General features: G+C 39.8%; 2 protein-coding genes across 7 annotated transcripts in view; both read left to right on the forward strand.

Annotated features, from left to right (window-relative positions):
• The window catches only part of ADSL (adenylosuccinate lyase), a 28,790-nt gene extending 11,051 nt beyond the window's left edge, over positions 1–17,739 (forward strand). Inside the window, exons 4-13 of the mRNA XM_054988568.1 lie at positions 1,400–1,479; positions 4,813–4,984; positions 5,262–5,308; positions 5,760–5,850; positions 8,373–8,442; positions 11,176–11,323; positions 11,619–11,709; positions 15,531–15,620; positions 17,237–17,413; positions 17,594–17,739. Coding sequence (XP_054844543.1) covers positions 1,400–1,479; positions 4,813–4,984; positions 5,262–5,308; positions 5,760–5,850; positions 8,373–8,442; positions 11,176–11,323; positions 11,619–11,709; positions 15,531–15,620; positions 17,237–17,413; positions 17,594–17,680 — 1,053 coding nt within the window. The 3' untranslated portion in view covers positions 17,681–17,739. The remainder of the gene's footprint in view (positions 1–1,399; positions 1,480–4,812; positions 4,985–5,261; positions 5,309–5,759; positions 5,851–8,372; positions 8,443–11,175; positions 11,324–11,618; positions 11,710–15,530; positions 15,621–17,236; positions 17,414–17,593) is intronic.
• Positions 17,740–21,242: 3,503 nt separating this feature from the next.
• Positions 21,243–27,843, forward strand: part of SGSM3 (small G protein signaling modulator 3) — a 36,411-nt gene continuing 29,810 nt past the window's right edge. For 2 of the 6 annotated variants that reach the window (XM_054988801.1, XM_054988803.1), the window contains exon 1: positions 21,268–21,403. The gene's annotated coding sequence lies outside the window, so the exon portion shown is untranslated. Of the gene's footprint in view, positions 21,404–21,426; positions 21,546–27,843 lie in introns of those variants that run through there. The other 4 variants (XM_054988804.1, XM_054988805.1, XM_054988802.1 and 1 more) reach the window with 3 other exon arrangements.

Here is a 27,843-nt window from a genome sequence, read left to right on the forward strand (position 1 = left end):
GATTTCATGTACTAAGGTAGCATAGATAGAGCACTTTGCAGTTCTTCTCTGGTACTGGCTATATTTGCAATTTACTTTGCAGAAAACAAAGGAATTTATGGTACTAAATTTCTTAAGTATGTCAAATAGTACAATTAATATATACTAAATTATAAATTATGTGTATTCTATTGCTAAAACAAAGCATAGGTGTTATTAGAAAGTAATTATTGCATGTATTTCCATTTTTCTCTTGAAAAAAGTGATAAATGTTTTCCCGGATGGACTCATAATTTCTGGAAATCTTACATCTGTATCGGAGAGAACACAGATATGTACTGGGCATCTGATCATGTAAAACTGACCCACATTGTCTGTCTTAGTATTTCACAGAGAGCTGTAAAAGGACTCTGCTGGTTTTAGAACTGTCTCATGTTAAATAGCATTGGCAGATATCCAACCCTCTGTGCACAGCCTCTTCAGATCTCCAGAAAAATCATTCCTGGTATTGTGGGATCCATTCAGAAGAAGCGCCATATGGGTCTGTGGGCTGGAATGAGGAAGGACAAGGGAACAGAATTGATCCTTTGCCTCACTGGAGCTGCACTTGCAAAAAAGGAAGGACTAGCAATTTCACCCCCTTATCCTTCCTCACTCCAGCCCCATCAACTTGTTCCTCTGAATGGGTCCTACAACTTTGGGAATCATCTTTCCAGGGTTAGAAAAGGGCTATAGAAATGGAGGGGGATGCGGGAAAAGCTCCATGTTCCATGCATGGAATGGTAGGATACTGCCTATTATTTCTTCTGTCTGTTCCAATCTTGCTTGGACATTTTTCAGATGAATTGTATAGAGCAGTTCACACTAGCAACTTTTCTCCATTGCATGGCTTCTCTTTTTCTTACAGGCTTTGTTTGTTTTGTCCAATCTGTTTTCATTTTTTTTAAATTTTCAGAACAAAGAGGGGTACAAAAAAAAAGAAGAGGGGATAACATGGTCAGAGGAACAATAAGATTTTGCGCTACAGGAGTTGTTATGATAAAATACAGAGTGCACAAAGCCTACCTTAATCAGAGTTCATCAATATTATGTCTCCTATTCCAGCTCCGGTGTATCTTCTCAAACTAAATACGATCTTTTTCCTACACAGTATTCAATTTTACATCAACTAAAGGTCAAAACAAGCAGTCTCCATGTACATTCTTACTGCTATACAGATTGTTTCTAACTTAACTATTTTGCCAAAGTCCATATCATGCATTCTACCTCAACACTAATATTTAACCAATTTCATCTTATCAGATCCTAACCTTATATCCAATCTATAACAATATATCAGTATACCATCCTTTTCAGGTTTCTAAAACTAAGACATTTTATGCATTTTATCCTTTGTAAGCAAGCTCTCTTATTTTTGTAGCTTGCTAGAGTGATCAACCGTCTGGCAGACTTTGCTGAGAAGTATGCCGACTTGCCAACTTTGGGCTTCACTCACTACCAGTAAGTAATTCATAAATTTATTGTATAGTATGGATGTAGTTGCCTCTTCTAACTCTTTTTTCCCCAGCCTCTGATAAGCAGGTTCTGTGCATGATTGAGCCAAGTAGTTTAGTTATAGTATGAAAGAAATAGGTGGCCATTTCTTTACTATATGGACCATGGTTGTCAGTATCTACTTTTGCCTTGATTCTGCTGGTGTGCTATGCTGGCTGGTCTCAACTTGAAAAGTTCTGTTTCTCAATAAGGTAATGTTTACAAAAGCTAAGGGCAATGACTGCCAGAACACTTATCACAGGCCTGTGTAATACACATACGTAAATCAAGTCATCAGTTTGCTGTTTCTTAATCAGCAAACATAGCAAATACTCAAGTCCTTCCTCCTCCCCACCCCCTAAAGTTTGGGCTTGCAAATATTAATTTGGCTTAAAGCTTTGAGCTCTAATTGTAGCTATTATCATAGCAAAAATGTTACTGACTGTCCTAGTAGTATAAGCTGTAGTTAGGGAAATCTCTATCAATTCAAAATCAAAAGAGAAAACCATCTTCAAATTGTGCTGCTGGCAACAAAGGAAATATGATAGCTCTTCAGCTTCCCCATCCTCATAAACAGTTCATAACTTATTTGTACCTAACTTTTATGTCACTGTAAAACTATTTTCTTGAATCCAAGAGGATTATATGCTTTTCTATCAAGAATATACAACATGTTCCATAACTTACCCATCTAATGTATGAGTGGCTTTGAAACAAATTACTGATGCCATGGGAAAGATCAATTGAAATTAATAAGTGGCATGTTTTACAATGCAGTATCTTCATTCTTGATTTTTACTGTTTTTATTTATTTATTTATTTACGTTATCTATAGTCCACCTTTTTCATTGAGACTCAAGGCAGATTACACAGTGTGAGTCAGTACAGTCAGTTTCAAAGACATTTCAATAAACAATGTAATAGGGAACAAACGAAAATTTGCAAATATTTAAGACAGCAGAAATCCATACAGAGTTGAAGAAATGCTGAAACAGAGTATAAGCAATTCTAATTATTCTAAGTACTAGGTATGGTGTTAATCTCCTGAAGTTTTAATTAAGGTGTATTTGAGAGAATTATATTTGTTGATTCTTGAACCATGAATTCTTGTGCCATCTTTTTTCTCTGTTCAAACAAGCAGAATTCATATTGTACTGTTTTAAAAAAGTGTATGTTTCTAAGCTTCAAAATGAGGTGGTGGTTTTTTATAGAACATGCTGATGCACGACACGAGTATCATCCACTTTGCCCCTGAATAGATAAAACTTGAGAAAAGTGGGGCTTATATTTATATTCTTGTAGCGTTTTTGGAGGGATGATAATTTATTCTAGAACAGAGAAATCTAGCACACTTTATTTCGACCCTTAACATGCATGCTTTTTCTCTGCATTTTATGTTCATCTAGGAAACCAGCACACTTTACATGGCAAACATGACTGCTGTACACTGGTATTATTTCCTGAAGCAGTTATGCAGCAGCTGATAACATACCTATATCTTTAAATGCATATGGAGCTATGTCTTTAAATACCTGTGTACTCTAATCTTCAGGTTTCCCAGATATAAAATGTGGATGACATCTAAACACACATTTGGTGAAGAAAACACTATTTCACTGAAATAGCACCTGAGTACTTAATGCTAGTTGCTCCCTAAAACAGTTGTTCTCAGTCAAGGAGAGCAAAGTGTAATTAAAAAGGCATCGCTTTTCCTATTTCTGGAATATATTTAATGACTAAAGTGGCACTTGAAATTTTGACTGGTGAGTCTGCAACAAAAGGCACAGATTAGCATATGATTGCCAGGCAGCATCAAATTTTTCCATAGATGTGTAAAAGTAATTTTTAAGTGTTGTTTCTGTACAACTGGACTTGGCAGTTTTACTCTGCAGTACTAGTTCTGAGAACTGAAACAAAAGATTCTATGTGCTATATTAATTCATAGATGAAATAATTTTTTTTCTTAAAGGACATGTTTTGTTACTTGCACAAGTAATTTCTTGGCCTCTGGGCTTTGCACTAAGGAGGCTTAGTGAAATTAACACTGTTAGGGTTGGAGAAATGGATTTCTAGGCGTGAACAGATTACCATGTCAAATAAGATGGTATTACTTTGTAAATAATTTCTGAGATGATGGTGTGTTAAATCACTCGGAGGATTAGAACCTGGTTGTGAACTAAGATTTATTTCCTCTGTTCCTGTATAGTTTAGGGCTCAACTAAACCCTATGTGACAAATAAGATTCTTCTATGTCTTTGGGCTTTGCAGTATCTTCAGCTCTCTCTTACCCCCTCCTCCCTGGCTAACTGCCAGTTTTCGACAGTGATTTAAATTAGGGAAATAGAATGGGAGGAAAGGGTTAATCTCCTCCTCTCTCTAGCACCAATTCTCTCATATTCAGAGCAACCCAATGAGACTCCGTTTTTTTAAAAGCAGAATTTTCTTATACATTTGATATGATGTCTTTGACCTACCTGCGCAACTCCTTTTTGAATAAAAACATAATTTTGTGGTTTGTTGGTCATTTGGAACTTCTGTTCAAGCCATGTTAGTTAGAAAATGTACTTACAGCCATAACGGGATTGTCAAACTGGACAGAAAGTAGCAAAAGTAAGCAAGATTACAACCTAGCTCACTCACTCCGATGCAGTTGTATTTGGCATTGCACTGAACACAACTATACCTACAGAGGTAGTAGATCAGACTTTGCCTTCCTCTGAGAGTAAGTGACTTACAATTCAATCTCATGCAGAGTTATTCCAGTTTAAACCCATTGACATCTGGGTGTAGACTGAATATCTCTGCATCGGGCTACATAAGAAAAGTCCTGCTCTGGATCAGACCATTCATTCGTCCGTCTTGATGAACCTTTCCTCTATGAATCTGCCTAACCCCCTTTTAAAGCCTTCTATTCTCATGGCCATCACTACCCCCACTGGCAGTGAATTCCACAGTTTAATTACTTGTTGAGTAAAGAATTGCTTCCTGTTGTCTGTCCTGTACCTATTGTCCATCAACTTCATTGGGTGTCCACATGTTTTAGCATTATAGGAGAAGGAGAAAAAATTCTCTCTACCCACTTTCTCCACAACATGCATAACTTTACCTCTATCATTCCCCCTCTTAGCCTTCTTGTCTCTAAACTAAAAAGTTTGTACTGCTAACCACTTTTTTTGTGGAGATTCTGAAAGAAGGTATGATAAAAGTGCTTTCATAGCAATAAGGAAAATCATTTTGTGATAGCATGTATGAAGACTGTGAGGACATGTCCTTGAATTGCATTTTGTCCGGTGCTTTTAGGCCTGCACAGTTAACCACTGTGGGTAAACGTTGTTCCCTATGGATCCAGGATCTGTGCATGGACCTGCACAATTTTGAGCGAGCACGAGATGAGTTGAGGTTTCGGGGTGTGAAAGGCACCACTGGCACCCAGGCCAGCTTCTTGCAGCTCTTTGAAGGAAATCATGACAAAGTAAGTATTCCCAGCAAAGAAGTCCAGTTTAAATTGCAATTACTTTGAGGGTCACGGCACAGGGTTTGTGATGAGATTAAATTTGCATGGATTCTATTAAAAACTATAATACCTGAAAGACAGTACATCAAAGGGAGTTACAGGACAAGATGGTGCTTAGCTTAGCAACATGTTTGTTGGGCACAGTGCTGAAGAAAAAGGGAATTTGTTTGGGGTGCGGTCCTTATTCACACTTCACTTGCTGCCTTCTGAGGTTCTTGTCTGTTTTTCCCCTGAGGTGGAGGAGCTAGACAGGCTGGTGACTGCAAAGGCAGGATTTAAGCGGTATGTAAGAAAACAACCCAAAACAAACTACACCATTGTTGTAGACAGTGCTCAGTGTCCTAAATGGGACAGTTGGGAAGTGAGCTGTTCTATGACCTTGTGTGTAAATTGGAATTCTACTGTGCAATTAATGTTCCTGCTGCTCGAGCTAACCATTGGGGTCTATTAGGAGAGAGTGTTGCTCTACAGCATCTGCTTTGTGGTGGGCTTTGCAGGAACTCCTTTCATCTTGGTCCTCATTCTGCTTCTCAGCCTTGCTCTGGCTTCCATTTTCTCTGCCACCCCACTGCATGCTAACCCAAATTATATACGTATCATTTCTCTAGATGGTTTAAAGATAGTATGGCTAAGGCATTGGGTCAAGGAGCCAGTTAATGCTGCGTGATACTCATGCAGTGCTTGAATACCCTTTTGAACTTCATGATGCTTTTATATGTATGTTTTGTTCCAGAGCTTATATTGTCACAGGACAGACGTACAGTCGCAAGGTGGATATCGAAGTCCTGTCTGTTCTGGCTAGTCTAGGGGCATCTGTACATAAGGTAGGGCCTACTTCAAGCTTCATACTCAAAAGTACAGCCAAAAAAGCCCTAGGGTTGCTAACCTGAATTGTTTGACCACACATGCCACTGCTCTAGATACATGCAGGCTAAGGGTAAATGTTCTTGTGTAGAATGCTTGCTAGCAAGTTTTTGCTTTTTTATTATTTAGCACATTTTTGTCTAGGGTGGAGAGATCCCAATTTTATTGATTACAGATGGACAGAAAGTGACAGTAAGCTCAGTGGGAAATCTTGCAAGTCAAAATCCCAGGTCACATGCTAGCCCAACTTGTAGCAGCATTCAGCCCTTTTTTTCAGCAGGAACGTGGGGGAACGGAGTTCCGGAACCTCTTGGAAATGGTCTCATGGCTGGTGGCCCCGCCCCCTGATCTCCAGACAGAGGAGAGTTTAGATTGCCCTCCGCGCAGAGGGCAATCTAAACTCGCCTCTGTCTGGAGATCAGGGGGCGGGGCCACCAACCATGTGACCATTTTCTCTGAGGGCAGCGCACCGAGTTCCAGCACCTCTTTTCCCAGAAAAAAAGCCCTGGCAGCATTGGTAGTACAATTGTAGACTTAAGTGCTGCATGCACTTGTTTTTCTTTGCTTTTCAAAATTAATATATTTCTGGGGTTTTATAAGCTGCTTTGAGTCCATGAGAGGAGAAAAGAATGCTATTAATGCCTAAATAAATAAACTTTATTATTAGCATTTCCATTAAAAGTATTATCATGCTTAGTATCTCTAATAAGTATCCATTATATGTCCAGTAAGCAAACTTTTCCTGCTTTTTGTTAGTGTCTTTCTCCTCAGGATTTTTTATTTATTTACACTTACAAACCACTATATGGAAGGTGGGGGGAGTTCTTGAGATGGTTCACAAAAGCCAGGAAATTATACAGATTTACCAAAACAATCATGAGAACAGCATCATTAAAAATATAGAGCTTAAATAAAAAAAAATAAAAATATAGAGCTAAAATGCCTAGCAGCAAAAAGGAATGCAAAATAAAGTTTAAAATAGGGGCAAATCTTTAGAAAGATATTTAACTAATTGATACAAACACAGTAAAGACCAAGTCATATTAAAATTTTTATTTATTTATTTTATTATTTTAGATTTAAAAGCCACAATAATTATTACATTTCCATAAAAACAATTTAAAACATTTAAATCAACCAATGTGGAAACAGGATGATGGACAGCCTAATTGGGAGGGTTCATATCGTTCTTTTCCCTCCCTACCAGGCTGGCAGAGGCCTGGCCCAGCCTCAACCATATGCCTAATGGAACATCTCTGTCTTACAAACCTGGCGAAAGGATAAGAAATCTGGCCGGGCCCTGGTCTCCATAGACAGAGAGTTCCACCAGATCAGAGCCAGGACCGAGAAAGCCCTGGCTCTGGTTGAGGCTAGGTGGGCCTCCTTGGGGCCAAGGACCACCAGTTTCTCTCCTGATCAGAGCGTCCTCCAGGGAATATATAGGGAGAGGAGGTCCCGCAGATAAACTGCTCCCAGTCTGTGTAGGGCTTTGTAAGTTAACACCAGAAGCTTGAATCTGATCCAGTGCTCCACTGGCAACCAATGTAGCTGACATAGTACAGGTGTTATATGAGTCCCACTTGGCACTCTTGCAATAACACGTGCAGCTATGGCCAGTAGCCTGGGAGGATAAGAACATCTTTATTTGGCATCTAAAATTTAAAAAAGAATGCTCCATACAAGTAACAGTTGGAAGAGAGTTTTATGTCATTGTTGCCATAATAGACAAGGCCCAGTCCCTAATGGCTATTTATCGTACTTCAGAAAAGTTGGACAAGCATCAAGTCATCTGATGCAGATCTCAACATTCAGGCAGTGTGGGGGAAGCAGTCCTTTAGGTCCTAGGATTGGTGCCCTGTAACGGGGGGGCAGGATGTTCCATTTATTCAACAACGTAACTCTGCTTCGCTTTCACTTATATAAGATTATTATAGAAGCCTGGGCATATACGTGCTTTGAAAAACGTTTTATAGAAAAAAAAAGTTAGCTGTTACTTGTTACCTATACTGGTTATAGGCTGCAGTTGTTTAATGTACATGGCAATTGTAGGTACTTAAGTGGGTAACTCTGCTGGTCTGCAGTAGAACCCAGGATTTTAGTCCAGTGGCACCTTAGAAACCAACAAGATGGTGTCTGAAGAAGGGAGCTCTGACTCTCGAAAGCTAATGCTCTGAAAATCTTGTTGGTTTTTTAAGGTGCCACTGAACTAACATGGTGGTTGAACTGAGTCTTGGAACATGGTTTAAACCCTCCTCCAGAGACTGTTCCTGGTACATGAGCTGTAATGTTACAGTTGTTCTGCACAGAATGTTATCCCCATTCAGTCCACACTTGCATTTCTTTGTGTGCGCACATTGGCTCCTTCCATTGAAATTAATGGGAATTGTTGCATACAAGGGATCCATTTATGTTTCTAATTACTGATGAATGCTAATACTGTTTGGATCAGTGTGTGAACTTGATGCTCGTTGGTTTTCTCTAGATCTGTACCGATATCCGCCTTCTGGCAAACCTCAAAGAAATAGAGGAACCGTTTGAGAAAGAACAAATAGGTAAGTAACAAGTACGGAAACAGGATTTGACTCTGCTTTCATTTTTCTTTAAATTATTTGCCAGTCATCCTGCCCTTTTCTTTAACATTGTTTGAGATGTTACCCACCTTTTAAGTCCATCTTCCTTTTACTGAAAATCTTTACAAGTGACATAAAACTGGCAATTGATCATCTCTGAGATTTTAGATAAATCCACATCACATGTTTTTAATGTAAAAGTCTTGGGCATAGAAGAGCCCTACAAACGTCCACTGAAACACAACTGAACTTGTTAAATGTCTTAAAGCTGTTGATGTAATAGCCATCTAAAAGTAGCTGTAAAATATGTTACTTTAAGATAGTCAGTGGCTCATTTTCTAACCATACCTCGAACTCCCAAATGTACAGCAGGCAGAGAGACCATGATTTGGAGATGTGCACTTGCTTTTGTTTCCCATTTTCTTAACATCCAGCCTCATTAAGTTCATTCCTGTCTCCATAACATAAAACTCTGGTTTCTGATTCTAGATTGCTGGCCAGTCATAACTACGGCTTATCAGCTCAGACCTCATGCTGAACCATAATTAAGCTTATTCAACCTGTTTTGAATTGAGCTAATAGGCCAATTAATTTGTATCCTTTAGTTTCTGGAGAAAGTAAGTCCCTCAGTACTCTTTAACAGAAGCTGTATTTATGTATTGTCGAAGGCTTTCACGGCCGGAGAACGATGGTTGTTGTGGGTTTTCCAGGCTGTATTGCCGTGGTCTTGGCATTGTAGTTCCTGACGTTTCGCCAGCAGCTGTGGCTGGCATCTTCAGAGGTGTAGCACCAAAAGACAGAGATCTGTCAGTGTCACAGTGTGGAAAAGATGTTGGCAGGTCATTTATATCTACTCAGGAGGGGTGGGGTTGAGCTGAGTCATCCTGTAAGAGTTTCCCAGGGTGTGGAATGCTAATGGCGGGAGGCTTCAGTGTATCCTGAGGAGGTTCTTTTGCATTTGGATTGGTGCTTGATGTGCTAATCTTCTCTGCAGGGCTATTGTCGGGTATAGAGTGTTTTGTTAGCCTGGTGTTTTTCAGAACTGGAAACCATGCTCTGTTCATTCTTAAGGTTTCTTCTTTCCTGTTGAAGTTTTGCTTATGCTCCTACAGGAAAAGTGTTTTTGCCATATATCAAAGGAATTACTGATCAGATGGGAAAGCTTATGAAAAAGCATAACCTTCAAGCAGTATTCAGACCCACCCGAAAAATACAACAGATGCTACGATCAGCAAAAGACAGTAGAGACCCCCTCACCTCTGCAGGAGTATACCGTATACCCTGCAGCTGTGGACAAGTTTACATCGGGACCACAAAGTGTAGCATCCAGACAAGAATAAAAGAATATGAAAGACACTGCAGACTTGGACAACCTGAAAAATCAGCAGTGGCTGAACATAGCCTAACTCAAACAGGGCACTGTATCTTATTCCACGACACCAAAATACTGGACAACACTTCCAACTACTTTGTCAGACTGCACAGGGAAGCCATTGAAATTCACAAGCATAAGCAAAAGTTCAACAGGAAAGAAGAAACCTTAAGAATGAACAGAGCATGGTTTCCAGTTCTGAAAAACACCAGGCTAACAAAACACTCTATACCCGACAATAGCCCTGCAGAGAAGATTAGCACATCAAGCACCAATCCATATGCAAAAGAACCTCCTCAGGATACAGTGAAGCCTTCCTCCATTAGCATTCCACACCCTGGGAAACTCTTACAGGATGACTCAGCTCAACCCCACCCCTCCTGAGTAGATATAAATGACCTGCCAACATCTTTTCCACACTGTAACACTGAGAGATCTCTGTCTTTTGGTGCTACACCTCTGAAGATGCCAGCCACAGCTGCTGGCGAAACGTCAGGAACTACAATGCCAAGACGACGGCAATACAGCCCGGAAAACCCACAATAACCATCAGAAGCTGTATTTTCCAAGTAGTTTAAAGATTTAAAAACAGTTTGAGGGTTTTTTAAAAACTAGTAACAATGCCATAGCAGCAAAAATCTCACCATTTAAAACATTTTTGCATGCAACTCCTATTGCCTGTTCAGGATTATAATGTTTTGTGGAGGAGTATCATCCTCATCAATATATCTAATTCTCAACTCAGCCAAATCTGAGGATACTTAAAGCCAGAGATTTTCATTCCCAGTCCAGTCCTGCTCACAGAGTTGTTCTGAGAATAAAATGGAGAAGAATGACATGAGCTGTTTTGGATCCCCCTTGTGGAAAAAATGGGGTATAAATTAACTAAATAAATAGCTGAGGATATGGGGGTTGCCAAGAAGGGGCAGGGGAGGAAATTGTGTGGGGAAGGTGATAAGAAGAAAATAGGGTGGCCTCCGCGAGACCTTGTGGGTTCCCCATCAGGCACCTGGGCCTGGCCCCACAGCTGACACCATGCAACTTGGCCATTGTTCTTTGGAGTAGAGACTGCTGGGAGAAAGAAGTAGGAGAAGCTGAAGACAAGGGAGCAGATAAAGGTAAGTTGTGTGGTGGGTGGCAGAGAGAGAAAAAGCAGGAAAAGGGGAAAGGTTATGGGGCTTTCAGGAAAGAAAAAGAGGAAATATTGGAAGGGGGAAATGAGATGCCCCCTGCAAGTCCTTGCAGGTCTCTTGCTTGTATTTTTTAATTTCTTGAGAAAGGCATGCCATATTAACACTCTTTACTGTGTTAGTTCACTCTTGCATACCCTTTCCTGTGTACAGGTTCGAGTGCCATGCCTTACAAACGGAATCCCATGCGTTCAGAACGTTGTTGCAGTTTAGCTCGCCACCTTATGACTCTAGTCCTGGATCCCCTCCAAACAGCTTCTGTGCAGTGGTTTGAACGCACTTTGGATGATAGTGCAAACAGGTAAATCCCTGACTTCTAACACTGGACATAGAATTCAGAGAGTCTTGATTTATTGAAATTGACATTTTGACATTGAAGATACTATTTCTGATACCTGCACAAGGCCACCACTGCAGAGCCCAATACCTGGAGGCTAAACCCAACAAATTTCATTCCAAAACCCTATGTGGGAATCAAGGATAGCAAGCCATAAATGATGGTGAAATTAATCGTTATTGAACTGTTTAAAACATCCCTTTCTATGAGACTGCTATATTTTTTTATCCTAGTACTTCTTTTTCCTGTTTTTCCACAGGCGTGTGGCCTTAGCTGAGGCCTTCCTTACTGCTGATATAATACTTAGTACCTTGCAGAATATTTCTGAAGGTCTTGTGGTGTACCCCAAGGTAAGAAGTGGTAAAATCAGAGGATATGTTTGCAATGGCTTTCAAACTTAGTTCCAGGAGACCCTGGAGTTCCTTAGAAGTTTATTAGAGAATTCCTCACTGGAAAGACCACTAATGGCAAAAAAATTCCCTCAAAGAGATAGTTACTGGAGAGTGCTGGGTATACTTTTTCGTTAGCACAGGCAAATAGTGAAGACTAAAAGGCCTGGCCAGCAGTTCAGATGAACTGAGCGTGTGCACTCCTTAATATCCTCATGAATATAGATAAGGGTGTGTGGAAGGGGCTCCCTAAATGTAGAAAGCTAGTTTAAAAGCAACTATCCCAAACAGTTCCCGCCCTACTCCATTCCAGCACTGGGTTGAAAAAAGGATCTTAGAATGATCTCATTTTTATCTGTTGTCTGATTAATGGTGGCTGCAGAGATGTAGTGGGAGGTAGGAATGCTGTCACCCCTGAACAGACCACCAGCATAGACCAGCAAGATTAAGGGGCTAGTTCGTAATATGGAGTCAGCAGCTGGAGTAAAGTATGTTGGGGGTTTCACTAGCAAGTGGCCCTTGTGGAATGCCAGATATTAGATTGGGTGGCTAGTAATGTGTGCTTGCGGTTTTTGTAGTAGTATGATGTACGCAGGTATAAATGGAAAAAAAGAAAAGAATAATTGAGCTTATCTGTGAGAGTCCTTTCTGATCATGGAAAAGATGATATTCTGTAGAATGGCTCTCCCCAGTCTTTTCTAGGGGTCTCAAGCCCTTTTCCAAAGGGTGAAGTCCCAAAAGCCAGTCCCAGATGCAAGTCCCACTCCCAATGCAAGCTGAACCAGTAAAACCCAACAGAACCAAACTACAGCAAGGGAACCTATATCAAACTAGAGAATTCCGATATCAAACTAGAAAACCCCCAATGTCAACCCAGAGAATTCTCCCAAACTGAAGCAAGGGGGTGGTGCTTGCTGGAGCTGCAAAGTTTAAAAGCTGGCCAGCAGCGCCTTGAAGGGCTCTTTTGGAGCTCAAGTGAGGGTGGAGGAGCAGGATGGGAATCCATCCACTCTGACTGCTGCTTCCTATCCACCGCCAGCCTCGTACCACTCTCCACTGCGGAACAAAGCTTGCCTCCACTTTGCACCACCAGCTTTTCACTCACTCTCTGACTGTTCCGCTGGCTGCCTGCTTTTTCTCCCAGCACATCACAGTTTGGTTCCCTCGGTCCAGTCTGGGATTCTGGGTTGGCGTAAATCTGGCTATTTTGCAGGTTCATGAATCTCAGATTGCATACCCCCATTGATGAGGGTTAATAAAACTGACTCTTTTGAGAAAGTGCTTAACACACAGATGTCTGAAGAAAGATGTGTAGAGCAAGGCCAATCAGAAACCAAGGAAATAAATCGATAGATATAAATTGAATACAAAGAAGACTAAGATAATGTTATTATCGACAACTAGAGATGAAGAAGAGGAGATAGAAAAAATAACAGACTGCATTATTACAGACTGTGTTGTTATTACTAGAAAACTGGTCAAATACTTGGGAATAAATAAAACGGGACAAAATGATAATTTATATAAAGATAATTACCAAAATGTTTGGATAAACATTATTGAAGATCTGCAAAGTTGGAAAATAATGAAGACTATTTCATGGTTAAGGAGAATCTCTGCTGTTAAAACGAATATGTTACCAAAATTGAATTTCTTGTTTCAAATGCTGCCATCCATATAGATGAAAAGTTTTTAAAGAAGTGGCAGAAAATGATACATCACTTTGTATGGAACTGAAACTGAGAATATTTTTGTATTTATTTGTGTCATTTATAGTCTGCCTTTCTCACTGAGACTCAAGGCAGATTACACGATGTGAGATTAGTACAGTCAGTGTCAAGGACATTTCCATAAAACATTGCCATAGGGTAAATAAACACAATTTTTCAAAGACATAGCATTAGTAAAAATCCAGTACAGAGTTGAAGAAATACTAAAATGGAACATAAGCAATTCTAGGGCTGACATTAGACCACATGAAGCACAAGTAGCTCATAGGATCACGTATTTAAGACAACAGGTAGTATGTAAGGATACCTGTGAATGGTGAAGTCTATGGTCCTTAACTCAGTAGTGAAGCATCTGAGAGCCCCTCCCTACAATACAAAGGCCTTTTTGAATAATTTGGTTTTGCATCATTTGCAGAAAGCTAGGAGAGTGGGGGCTCTCCTGACCTTCTCAGGCAGGCCAGTTCACAGGGTAGGCGCCGCCACAGAGAAAGCCTGTGTATGGACTGCTGTTGGTTTTTCCCATGTGCAGGGTGGCACCTGCAGGAGACCCTGTTCAGATGAGCGAAGTTGCTGTGGAGGAACATAGGGTGGGAGGCCCTCATGTAGAATAAGATTTAAAACATTACAAGATGTAAAAAGACGAGATGGGTTGGTGATACCAAATATCAAACTATACTGCCAAGCAGCTACATTAGTTTGGATATCAAATTGAATCATAAATCAATTGGATTTATTAAGGTTCTAGCTTAATTGTATTTTATTTTTGTTATTTTAATAACTCTATTTTATGCTTGTATGATAAATTCCTACTTTTACTGTTCTTAACTCTGTATTGTGACGGCCTTTGGCCATATACAATTAAATCTTCTTACATAAATCGAAGAGAAGACATAAAGATGGAGACAACAGATACTAAGGAAGGAATTCACAGTTACTTATGGATTAAGAAATCATTAAAAACTATTCAAAAGTACGATGGTATCTACATTCTGAGGGATGGACCATTAAGAAAATGGTTCCAATGCAGAAATAGATTAACAGTGCAATCCTATGGAGAGTTACCCCAGCCTAAGCCCATTGAAGTCAATGGGCTTAGACTGGAGTAGCTCTTCATAGGATTGCGCTGTATGTCTGAAAACTTCGCCATTGACATTACCAGTAGATGCCTCTTATGATGCTACCACAAGAAATAAAATAGATCATGTAAACTATGAATACATGATGGATAAGCAAGGAAATATAAAAACATGGCAAGAAATTCATGCTCAAGGAAAAAACATCCCATGGTTGATGTATTATCAAATGGTGTCCAAACTCAAAGAACAATTATCCAAAGAGAGAGCCTTCCAAAAGGCTCTAGAAATTAAGTCGAAGGGTGGAAATGTATAAAATAGATCTTCTGGCCAGAATGAGGCCAGAGCATTGAAGGCCTCCGTTCTTCTTGTCTAAAATCTGGTAAAGAAACTACAGTTTGTTAGTCAATGAAGATGCAAACTGTTCTGCATGTGGGGAGGGGGAGTCCTACCTGAATATTATTCTTGTAACACTTTGAGGTGAAGATTCCATTTCCCTAAACTGCAGTTTGGCAGTTCTTCCAATGCATTTGAATGTAGATTGTCATATATGTGCATTTTTAAAAAGGGCAGGCCCTCTATGTGAAACGTGACAAGAAAGGCAAAGATAGATTACTGAAGTACTGAATCTATTACTTGCAAGGCAAGGGTGATGCATATTTGGTGATGCTGAGCTCACTGCAAAGAAGCAAAATTTGCTGTACCTTCCATTATAATATTACACTGTATATGTCTATAAACAAAGTTCCCCTATCATTTCTGTGTAGGTGGTCAGTATCATTATAGAGGGCATTTTAAACAAAAATCATTTACATATTCAGTTATTATATCTGCAGAAGCTTTCAAGGCATGTTGATACTAAATTGATTTCTGAATGATGTTAGGAAGAAGCCTTATGATAGTGCAAAATTTGGATAAATATTGAATGGACAGAGGACATTTCTTGCCTAATAGTATGTTATTTTTTTTATTGCTTTAGGTGATTGCAAGACGTATTCAACAGGAGTTGCCTTTCATGTCCACTGAAAATATTATCATGGCTATGGTGAAAGCTGGGGGCAATCGCCAGGTATGTACATACTGAGGTTCCTCAAGATACTTAACTCAAGAATAATTATAAAAAGATTTTGAAGCCAGTTTCTTGGACAATTAATTTTCTAGAGCATACAGTTGCTCATATTATTGTGCATTTTTGGTTTTTTTCGTACTGTAAAGTCAGAGAAAAGATTGTCTGTAGGAGGCATTTCTCATTGTTCTGTTAATCAACCCAAGAATGTATGGATGCTTTTATTTGTTATACTGTTAATGGTAATGTTGTTATCAAAACAAGGCAATTAATGAACATTTAACTGTGGCTGTCTCTTACAAGTAACAGTAATTACAGGGCAAAAGAATTACGCATTTGCAAATACCTCTTTAAAATCAGCATTGATTAAGATTCTTTAAGCAGCTGTGATTCTTTACTAAATTCACACCTGTGCTTTTTGCTCTATGCTGTTTTTCCTTTCCCTCCTTTTTAAAATTTAAGCTGGATGATAGAAAACAATTCCCTGCCCTCTCGGGACTGATTAAAAAACAAGAATAGACCTTGCTGGATCAGACTAAAAACCATTTAGTCCAGCATTTTTTTCCATAGGTGACTGACCACTGAAAGCCTACAAGGAGGGCTTGAATGCAGTACCCCCTCCCCCCCACTTTTGCCCGCCTCCCCATCCTGAAAATTCTCTGGGTTGCCTCTGAACATGAAGGATTTATTTACTCAGAGATGGCTAATATCTGTTGATCCATCTTCCATGATTTTGTCCCCCTTAACTATGCATTGTATACTTTTGTTTTCCTGAATTTGTCAGTCAGTTTCACAGACTATATCCAAGCTTTACTAATATGAAAGGAGAAAAAGTTCTCTCTAAGCTTTCTCTACACCATGCATAATTCAACAGACCTCTATCATGCCCCCGGCTTCAGTATCATATGCTTTTAGACAAAAGGTGACACAAACTAGAAAGCCCCCGTCCCCCGTCCCTGGGTTTCTAACCAGGTAAAACAAAACAGTTGATCCTTACTGCGGACCATCCATTCTGACTCTATAATATGGATGATTGCAGACCAACTGAGAGACACCAGACTATCTGTTTGATATTTATTTATTTATTTAGGCATTTATATGCCTGCTTTTCTGGTGCACGTGGGGACTGAAGATCCTTGAGAATATTTGCCAATAAAGGCTTGCTTGCTTGAAGATCCTTGAGATTGTTATTCATTCCAAGAGGAAAGTCAAAAGGGATGGCTTGTCCCTAGGAATATTCTGTATCTGAACTGTTTTTTCTAGATATAAGTGAATCGATCAGTCATATCTGGAAAAAAATTCTTTACTTTTGGACTTGTTATATGTTAGAGTTGTATAAAATGATTGCCATGCCTAATGATTAGAGTTTTTTAATGGACAGGTAAGGTATTAAAAATATTCCGTACAGTATCAGAAGAGCCTCAGAAAAAAATCAGGGATTTGCTGCCTCTCTCAGAGCAACATGTTGTAGAGAGCATCCAGCCTCTGCAGTGGTTCTGTCATGCATAGTTAAATGCAGTATCCTTGTGATGAGACCCCCCATGGCCCCTGCATGCTCCTTGGTCAGCAGGTTTAGTATATTTCCTGGCTTATGAGAGAGTCGCTTCTCTTTACCTTAGGATTGTCACGAGAAGATACGTGTCCTGTCCCAGCAAGCAGCTGCTGTTGTAAAACAAGAAGGAGGTGACAACGATCTCATTGCTCGTATCCGTGCTGATCCTTACTTCAGCCCTATCCATGAGCAGCTGGAAGCCCTCCTTGAACCCACATCCTTTACTGGGCGTGCTTCCCAACAGGTGAGGAGGAGAGAAAAGGCTTTTGAGCTCATGAGGTTGCTGTGCTGTTCTAAAACCTTTCAAGCTTATTTACTCTTGCCTGTTTCCTCCTTCAGCTCTTATTGTTTACTTGAATTGGAAAAGGTTAGACTGAAGCCAAATTATTGTTCTAACATTTTCCTTACCTCTCCTGTGTGACAGGTGACAAGATTCCTGAAAGAAGAGGTCTACCCAATGCTGACCCAATATCAGAGCAAGATGGGTGTGAAAATGGAGCTTACTCTTTGAATTAGGGTTTTATTGGAGTGTGTGCGCGTAAAGGATAATAAAGCATTTTTTAAAATGTATGAATTGTTTCTTGGATCATTCGAGATGAAAATAGTCTAAGATGCTTTTGGAATGTTTATTTGACAGTTCTGAAAAATCACGAGGTCACCCATAACCTTTTATTATGCAGTTCATTTAAGGCTAATAGTTGCATCATGATTGCAGTTTTTCCGTTTCACATCCCTGTCAGAAAATAAATACGATCGCAATTTGTAATTCCAGTAGTTGTACAAAACTGGAAACTTGTATAAACCTGTATGGTGCTATTGTTTTACTCCCTGTGCCATGTGTTGGTGGCTATAAAAAGGCAGAGATTAAGTAATTTAAAGATATAAAGCTATTGTTAGCTTAAAATGAGCTGTACTAAAATTAGAGAGAAGCTGGGTTTAGTTTCCTTTTCAGAATTCCGGTGCAAAAAAGACAGGCATTTAATTCATTCACATAATCTATGAGGAAATAGAAGATTAAAATTATTTAAGTATCCTGGTTTGAAGTGCCTGGTTTTAAGATGCCTGTTTGAAGTGCCTGGTTTTGCAAGACGGCATCTAACACTGACTACAAATAATATGTTCATAACCATAAGAATTATTGTTTAGGAGACAGGTCATATTTTTTAAAAAACACAGGGAACTTCTGTTTGCATAAAGAAAAAATATAGGGAACTATTTTACTATTAGGAATGCAATGTTTAATCAGTGGCTTGGGCAGCAGATATTTAAAGTGTGCGATTTTAAATGCAGCGCTTAGGAAAACAACAGGTGGCAGGCACTGTCTAATAATAAAACGATGCTGCTATAAATGCATACTCTCAGTCCTCATCAGATGTCTTAGTGGGTGTTCTTTTTAATTTACAAACTTAGCATTTCAGCATAGTTGGGGACTCTTCAACTATGTAGGACAATATTATCTTGTATATCCTTGTTGGACTGGCTTACTGATAGTCCCATGTCTGTCATGCTTTCTATTAAGTGTGATTCATGTGGAAATGTGTACAGATTTAATTGTTTTTATTTTGTCAGATTGGCCCTATATGGAATACAGGTTTTGTGGTAGCCAAAGAAAACTGTAGAATATGCAGGACTAAGCAATATGAATCTACCAGAACAAGACAAAGTATTACTCTTTTAAATTTATGTAAAGGAAGATATGGCACAACCTGTACTATTCTCTGAATTTAGATTTTTTTTTTAAATCCTGCTTTTCTACTAAATTGTGCTCAGCACTATTCCATTGAATCGCTCAAAATTGTCTGATTTTTTTATTTTATTATGATTTATTTTATTTTAAATCTCTGCCTTAGACTTGGATTTGAACCATCCTAAAAAGTAGCCTCTTGCAAGTTGTGCTGTATGAGAGAGTGCCAAAAAGAATATAAATCTATACAGTATTTGCATTTTCAGTGTTTGCTGTCTTGAGGACCCTGAACTGGGTGGAAAGGCAGCATAAGAAAAATGAGATGGAAATTTTCTGTATTGGTTTTGTTACTAAATCTATGATCACTGTAGTATGGCTGAAACTAAACTACAACCTCAGTGTGTATTTGGGAATTTTGTGTATAAAGAGGAGTGTAAACTTCCTTCATTGCTGAGGAAAACCTAGACCAGCCCTGAGGAAAACCATGGAAATTCTTGCAACTGAAAGAACCTAGAGATGGGTCTGGTTCCTCTTTTAACTGCCAGCATGGTGTATTGGTTAGAGCATCAGTCTAGGATCTTGGAGACCCAGGTTTGAATCCCCCGTTTGCCCTGGAAACTTGCTTGTGAGTCAGGGACCTTGGACCAGTCACATAATCAGCCTAATCTACCTCACAAGGTGGTTGTTAGCATAAGATAAAACAATATAAGTGCTTACACTTTTGAGTCCCCAATAGGGAGAATTTTGGGGTATAAATGAAGTTAAATAAATAAATTGTCCACCAAATCCTTGGGATCGTTTTTGATTTTTTCCTTTATCTGTGTCTGTGCATGTTCTTGCAAATGTGAACGATGAGATTTGCAGTGAACCCTGACTCCAGCAAAGCAAGCTTGGGCTTTTAAATGAAATTATGGCCTGCAGGAAGTATGACAGTCTAGCTTGTATTTTAAGGTGATACCTTTGTTTTTATCAGCCACAAAGAGCTCACACACAGAGTAGTCTATAAACTTGCTGTAAAAACTGCACAGGTTAGACTACCACTGAGGCTGAGCACAGCCACACAGTTCTTTGTAGAGCAAGAACCTGCAAGTCACTGGGGGTGCCCCTTGTTCTTGAACAGTGCTTAGTTTACAAAGAGTGAGGTGGTTGCCTTGTTGAGGTTCCAAACTGTCCTTAGAAGACTACCCGTGCTATCCTAAGCAGAGTTACACCACTCTAAATTACTTTACTCTTAGTCCATCAACTTCAGTGAGCTTAGGCTGGACAGGAGTAACTCTGCCTAGGACTGCAATGGCGTCAACTATGCTATCGCAGGCTCTTACAGCTGCTCATCCTCCAACGTGATATATGCCCTCATGTGCCAACAATGTCCATCTGCTCTGTACATTGGACAAACCAGCCAACCTCTGCGCAAAAGAATAAATGGACAAAAATCTGACAGTAGAAATGGCAACATCCAGAAACCAGTGGGAGAACACTTCAATCTACCAGGACACTCCATCAAGGACTTAAAGGTCACCATAGTTCAACAGAAACCTTTCAAAAACAAAATCCAGTGGGAAGCTGCTGAATTGGAATTCATATGTAAATTTGACTCAGTCAGACTTGGATTGAATAGAGACTATGAATGGTTATTATCAGAAGTAACTGATTTCATTATCAGAAGCAAACTGATCCCATTATCAGAAGCTACTGATTGCATCTCCTCCCCACTCCTCACCTATATATATCTGACCAGTTTCTTCATACCCTTCATGCATCTGACAAAGAGAACTGTGGTTCTCAAAAATTTATGCTACAGTAAAGTTGGTTAGTCTTAAAGGTGCTACTGGACTCTTCTATTTTACATTACTTCCTTAGTGCAAAAGCTCTTGGTCGCACAGCTCTCGGGTAAGCATTGTGGCCAGGCTGTAAGTGCAGGTTTTGCAGCTAAGTCTTGACATGTCAGCGGTACACGTTCCGGCCTCAGTGGACTTGAGATTTGAACACATTTGTTGAGTCGCCAACCTCCAGGGAGGGCGGCTGGAGATCTCTCGGAATTACAACGATCTCCAGGCCTGCAGAAAATGGCTGCTTTAGACGGTAGACTCTATGGCATTATACCCCGCTGAAGTCCTTCCCCTCCCCAAGCTCCATCGCCAAAATCTCCAGAAATTTCCCTGCTCAGAAGTGGCAACCCTTCCCAACAGAGATGCTACACTTTTGTGAGAGGCCTGCAGGGGTCGCCAACGAAGCAGGAAATGGTCCGCCGAGATCTCAAGTGAAGGAACGGCCAGTACCGAATAGGAAAACGTGGCCATAACGTGAAGAGCAGGGGATTCTTAGAGACTACAGTTCCCATAGCTCTCTGCGCCACCTAAGGGTTCCCCCACCATTGCTGCGCATGCGTTGTGTTTTAGGTGGACTGACAGGAACTGGCTGAGGGGAGAAATTAGCGGGCAGAAGCGGAGTACCGAAGGTGGGTGTTTTGGAAGCTTGCGTGAGGAAGAGGAGGCTGTAGCCTGGACGCCCCGGCTGAGGCTAGTGAGGAGGAAGCGGCAGCGGTACCAAGTGAGCGAGGTGGGGGTGGTTCGGCCATATGGAAGAGGCGACCGGAGAGCAGCGGAGAGAGAGAGGCAGAGGAGGAGGGAAAACCAGAGAGGCAGCCTGCCGAAGGATCGGCCCAAGCGAGATTTAGGAGTAAGCGGAAAAGGTAGGGGAAGGATAGCCGAGGGGCTGGCCAGTCACGTCAGTTTGGGGTGGGGGCGTGGATTGAGAAGGGGCGGCATCTCCGTGCCCTTTCCCCCCTCCCGAAGGGTGGGCTCTTAGGCTGGCTGGGAAGGATTCGCCACAGCCGATGTTGCAGCCTTGGGTGGGAGGAGACCCCGAGGGCTTGCCAAGGGTCTGGGCTAAATGAAAACAGACGCATTAGGGTACATTTTTAGCCGCCGTCTGTCTGTCTCCCCCCACCCCCCGTGCAAGACCTGAATCGGGGTATTTTTGTGAGGGGAAGCCCCACCATAAGGTGCAGGCATGTTTGAGGAAGGGTTAGGGGGGAGTTGGGTGGTTTGAAAAACAACCTTCGCTAGTTTGCATTACTGGGAATGTTACGTGGAAGGCAGAATGTTATCAGGGGTGCCCGCATACAGGTAGATCATGGGGGGTGGAGGTGAATTTCCTACATTGTGCAGGGGGTTGGACTAGATGACCCTTGAGGGTATTTTCCACCTTCATGTTTCTGCTTTGCGGGGGGCGGGGGGGATCTGTCACGGGAGTTCTAGTCTCTTCTACAATCTACACGTTTTAATGACTGTCAGAGATAACTTGACTTGGAGCATCCTAAGCAGTGCTTTTTTCTTCATTCTGCGACTGTTCAATACCTCCTCTCTGTCCTGCTTCCTGTATCTTCTTTCGACGTTCATAATTTACTAATCCCTCAGTAAGAACTAAGTATGTACTTTAAGTTTTTCAAGAAGAGAGTGTGCAGAAGTGATGCTCATAATTATGTATTATTACAGCCAGGCAAGTGTGTATTGCCACAGTCGATGTAGCAGGATCTTGATTCCCAAACAAAGCTGCCATATATGCATATGCAGGTCAATCCATATTAGTGTCATGTGACAGCATTCCATCAGCTCCCAGTAAATATCCAAATCACTTCCCATGGAGGCTTGCATCCTAACATATACTTTTGTGTCCTCTTCCCCACCCACACTGTCAATTAATCTGAGACTTCTTGGATCCCATTTCTGTTGTAAGAATCTTTTTTGAGCATAGAACCTGCCAGAACTGCAGCTGTGTGGTTTGAATTTTAATGGTTGTTGAAAATTTCCCAGATTAAGTTCTGATTTTTATTTTTTTAAATTCTTAGTGGTGGCACTTGAGATAATGAAAAGCTAAATTAATACCAAGAGATGTTGTATTTTGTAATTTTATGAAATGTACGTTTCACCCAAAACTGGAATTATACTGATTTTCTTTTTCATATAGCTCATTGAAACTTTCCTTTTTGTATGTATCTGGTGACTCACAGGTCCACACTGCAGTTTTCTGACTCATTTTTTCAAAACATTCATGATTGGATTTAATTGGATTTGTTCAATGCCTTTTATGCTCTGTTCATTTTCCTGTTTGGAAATAACACACTATGTTTCAATATTCCTTTTGTTTCTGATTTTCTTTCTTCTACCTCTGTAATGTCTATTTCCCTTGGTAGTTGTTCTGTCTAAATGATCATTTACTTTCTTTTAAAGTGTTATGCATATTTACTAAAAAGTAAGTTCTCCTGAGTTTAGTAGTTCTTGTTTCTGAGTAACTGCACAGAATTATAACCATTACCAGATCCTTTATTCAATATGACTTAATTTCTATGACTGCAGTTCTATGTACGCTTACTTAGGAATAAGTCCCACTGAATCCAATGGACATAATCCTGATGAAGTCCATAAAAACTTACATTAGAATAAAAACTTGCTAGTCTTTAATGTGCAGTAAGAATCCTATTTTACTTCTAAGTATGAATAGGAATGAGCTGTGAAAGGGAATTTAATTTGTAATACTCTGCATTTTAATTTGATCTCCCCTTTCAGCCAATGACTTTACACAAATCAAGATGCCAAAGACCGTGATCTTCAAAGAAATGTGGGTTTATTGTTTATAACCCCGTGACACATTGGTAGAAATGTGTAAAGACCAGTTCCATTGGAGGGCTTTAAATAATCTCAGTGCTGGTTGTTTACAGAATAATTGTTATTTGTTTATAGAATAAAAGATCAACGGTTAATACAAATCATTCTTCAGAATTTCAGTCTCCAGGAAACATGGCACCAACAGACCTAAGTGACAGGACAAATCAGATCTTGTAGTATAAACATACTTAAATATCTGGAGCCATACTTTTGTTATGGGTATAAAACTTCTCTGGGAGATTGGTGTTTTTTTTCAACTTAAAAACAAGAGAAATTGTTGACAATTGAAGAGAACATTCTCCCCTCAATGTAGGGCCAAAGTAACCTGCAGGCTAATTTGCTAGCTGTGTGTGAAGAAATTTGCCTACCAGAGAAACTTTGTCTCCTGTGTAAGTTTTTTTGGCTTCAGTAGTGCTCACATAGGTTATTAGGTAAGAGATCCTTTAAAAATCCCTTTATAAGCTGCATGTGCATATTTATGTATTTGAAAAATGATATCCTGCCCTCAAGTCATAGTTGACTTATGGCGACCCCTGGTGGGATTTTCATGGCAAGAGACTAACAGAGGTGGTTTGCCTGACTCTGCAAACCTGGTCTTTGTTGGAGGTCTCCCATCCAATTACTAACCAAGGTCAATCCCACTTAGCTTCTGAGATCCAATGAGATCAGACTCATTTTGGCTATCCAGGTTAGGGCATTTAGGTTTTTATTTACATTATTTATGGTCCAGTGCCTAGTTAGCCTTGCATAGCAGTTTCAGAGGGTTATAAAAAGAGTGAAAATGAGCATCTTTTATAAATATCTAGACAAGAAAATACTAATGTAGAGAAGGGGAAATGTTCTGGACTAACTTCTTAGAGCTTTACTGAGGCCTAATACTAGTACAATTGGCTCTAAGTATCTTTAAGGTCATATAAGGAAGTTCTGACGTGGTCTGTGTTTAGTACTTCTTACTTACTGAGAAATGAAGGATAGCTCAATTTCAGAACTTGCTGTCTTTAGATGTTAGTACTTAAACAGAAATTTAAGTGTTCTGTTTTAATCATGATAAGGGAAGAATATAAAAGGAACTGTTGTAAACTTAAGAAGTCAAATATTCTTTCTTGCTAAGTAACAAGGCAAAATAAAACAAACTGCTTGAGATAGAAGCAGATTGTTTTTTGTGTAGCTTTAAACTTTGAAATTCAGTTCAGAAGCCAGGTCTGTATTACTGAGATGGAGGTCAGGAAAAATCTTCAGCCAAGTTAGTACTTCAGAATTTGAAGTAGTTATCTACTTTGTGCAGAACTTATGTAGAAAATTTTGATCTGGCTTGAGTACCATGCTGGAGACTAGGAGATATATTAGGGGGAAAAACTGTGATAAGAAACAACGAAGTTTTGCATAATACATACTGAATGCCAGGTATGATCCAAAACAGGAATCTTTCTTCAATGAGGAAATTCAACATGAAAAGGAAGATAGTAACAACAACAAAATGTTACAGTTCAATTGCCACAATGAAATTTGTTTTGGGGGATGTAAAATACTGCTGTTAATTTTCCAGATTAACTATTTGTCTATTATATTTCAGTGCCCCTTTATCATGTTGACATTATGGAGGTTGTGGAACCCTTTCTTGTCCCAGAATTAGCTAGTGTGGACTTACACAGGATTCAGCTCCCAGTTCACACATAAACTAAGTAGCTTTAACAAATTTATACTTCATCTACTAATAAAGCCAAACTAAAATTTCTGTCTCTACTTTAAACACATGCGCACTGGTAGTAGTAAAAATGTGATGAGGAAAACAACCCTGTGAGTAACTAGAGGCATCTGCCTCTCCAACCAGCCTGTAGATGCAGACAAAGTATAGTTCCTCTCTTCTCCTTATCTTCTCTTTCACTTTATGGCAGTGTTTCCCAACTAGAGTTCTGCAGAACCCTGAGGTTCCACAGGACATTGTCAGAGGTTTTGTGAGAAATCATGGAATAAATAGAAACTTCGAAACATCATGACAAATACCAAATATCTTCAAAATATCATGGTTATTAAGGGTGTGTAATATCTCCCTCTCACTCACTCACTCACTCACTCACTCACTCACACACACACACACACACACACACACAAAGAGCAAGAGTCCAGTAGCACCTATAAGACTAACAAAATTTGTGGTAGGGTATGAACTTTTGTGAGCCACAGCTCATTTCTTTGGTATCTGAAAAAGTGAGCTGTGACTCATGAAAGCTCATACCCTACCACAAATTTTGTTAGTCTTATAGGTGCTACTGGACTCTTGCTCTTTTCTACTGCTGCAGACAGACTAACATGGCTACCCATCTTGATGGGTACACACACATACATTTTCTTGATAATAAGTTAGCAGTAATTGCATTGTGCTCCTCCCATTAACTTTTTTGTATATAGGTAGGGCTTCCTCAAGATTTTAAAAATTAATGTAGGGGTTCCTCCATGGATAAAAGGTTAGAAAATGCTGCTTTATGGTAATCTATCATTATATATGTGATCATGAGTCAATCTACTTTGCCTTGCATTGTCTCTCAGACATCTGAAAAGGATCCCATTCTTACGGTAACTTAGAATATCACTCTAAGAAGCCTACAATGTTTTTTGTGATTTATCAGAACAAAATCTCAGGATCCAGACAAACCTTATCCTTGTTTCTCTGTACTGTTGTTACCAGTGTTATAGCAGCATATCCATTACCTATAAATACCATTAATTCCCCAAGTTAATATTTGCCTACTGTATGCGGAGGAGAAACTGTACTCCTAACTTTAGTTAAACCAACAGTGTATAAGACATTCCTGACAGATGGAGTATAACAGGCTTAAGGAGTGGCTGTGACACTTTCTTCAATTGGCCTAGCTCTGCCTTTTGCAACCTCATACTTGGTTCAGTTTTATAAATTTCACGTGTCAGGTTGAACAATTTATATTGTTTGCATAGGTTTGGCATGCTCTAGGAAACACCTGTGTTTACATATAAGAACCTGATATTTTTCTCTTCTTACATTGGATCATTCTGCAGGATAAATCTTAACAAGCTCAGGCTAAAACAGTTTTTTAATTAACATCCCACTTTTCTCTCCAAATGGGGCCCAAAGAGGCTAATCAGATTGTTCTCCCCTTCTGCTTTATCTTTACAACAATCCTGAGAGGTCGGTTAAGCTAAGAGTATATAATAGGCCCAAACTCCCCTGGTAGCTTCTGTAGCTGAACTGATATTTGAACCTAGTTGTCCTAGTCTGACATTTTAACCACTGCGTGTTGATATCTGGCAGCACTGCCAACATAGCTGGCATGAGAAATAAGTTAAGCGAATGTTTACCTAGCTAGAATTGGTGGTATCTGTCGTTCCTTTCAGTTTTCTATAGACAGTCACAGTACACCTTAAATGTCTAGTAGTGCAATCCTATTACTTTCAGTGTGCTTCACCTGGAGTAACAGTGTCTTCAGACTTCTGAGCCCCCCATGTGTTCCACTGAAATTGGATTGCTTTATTTGCAAGTAAATGGTTTGCTTTCGTTTATATTAAACAAACACTTCACAAGTACTATTTGTGATATTCAAACAAATTTTGGCAGGTGTTATACTTTTGAAAACTACCCTGTCTGTTTCCATGTCTTCTCTCTTAGGTAGTATTTTAGCTAGTTCTGGTTCATAAAATTCTTGGAATCCAAGTTTTAAAAGGAAAGGCATCCAGATACGGCTATACTTCCCCACATTATTATTCCTTCTGAACCTGATCATAAGAGGTTACTAGACCCAGGTATCCAAGCAGTTGCACCTTAAAGAGCAACATGATTTCCAGAGAATCAGGCTCCCTTTGTCAGTTATCCATGTTCAGAAGGTGACATGGTAGTATCTTTCTACTAACACAGAGTCCACTGGAACCTCTCTCCACACCCATCCTTCCTCAGATATCCAGCTCAGAAAGTCCTTAAGGCTTTGAAAATCAGTCTTAAATATTTCTGTTATATTATATTAGTCCTATTTTGCACTTCCTTCTAAAACAACGAAATTACTAAACCGGACCACATAACAAGAAAAATTGGTTTCTGATCTCCTCTCACTTCAGCCTTTGCACACTTAACTGTTTTTCATTGTACCTGTTAGGTACCTGTTAGGGGTCCAGTATACCATCAGATTGGAAGAAGAGAGGTTGGAATTAGAAGCTGGCTGAGATTTTAGCAGGATCTGATCTAGTTTTCCTTCAATCTGTACAACTCTATGAGTTCCTCATACCTCCCACCCCCCGCCAGTTTTCTTCCCTTCCCATCATGCTTCCCTTTCTTCTTCCTCTGACAAACAAAATGCT

Source organism: Eublepharis macularius, chromosome 9 (assembly GCF_028583425.1).
Source record: "Eublepharis macularius isolate TG4126 chromosome 9, MPM_Emac_v1.0, whole genome shotgun sequence".
Classification (NCBI taxonomy): Eukaryota; Metazoa; Chordata; class Lepidosauria; order Squamata; family Eublepharidae; genus Eublepharis; species Eublepharis macularius.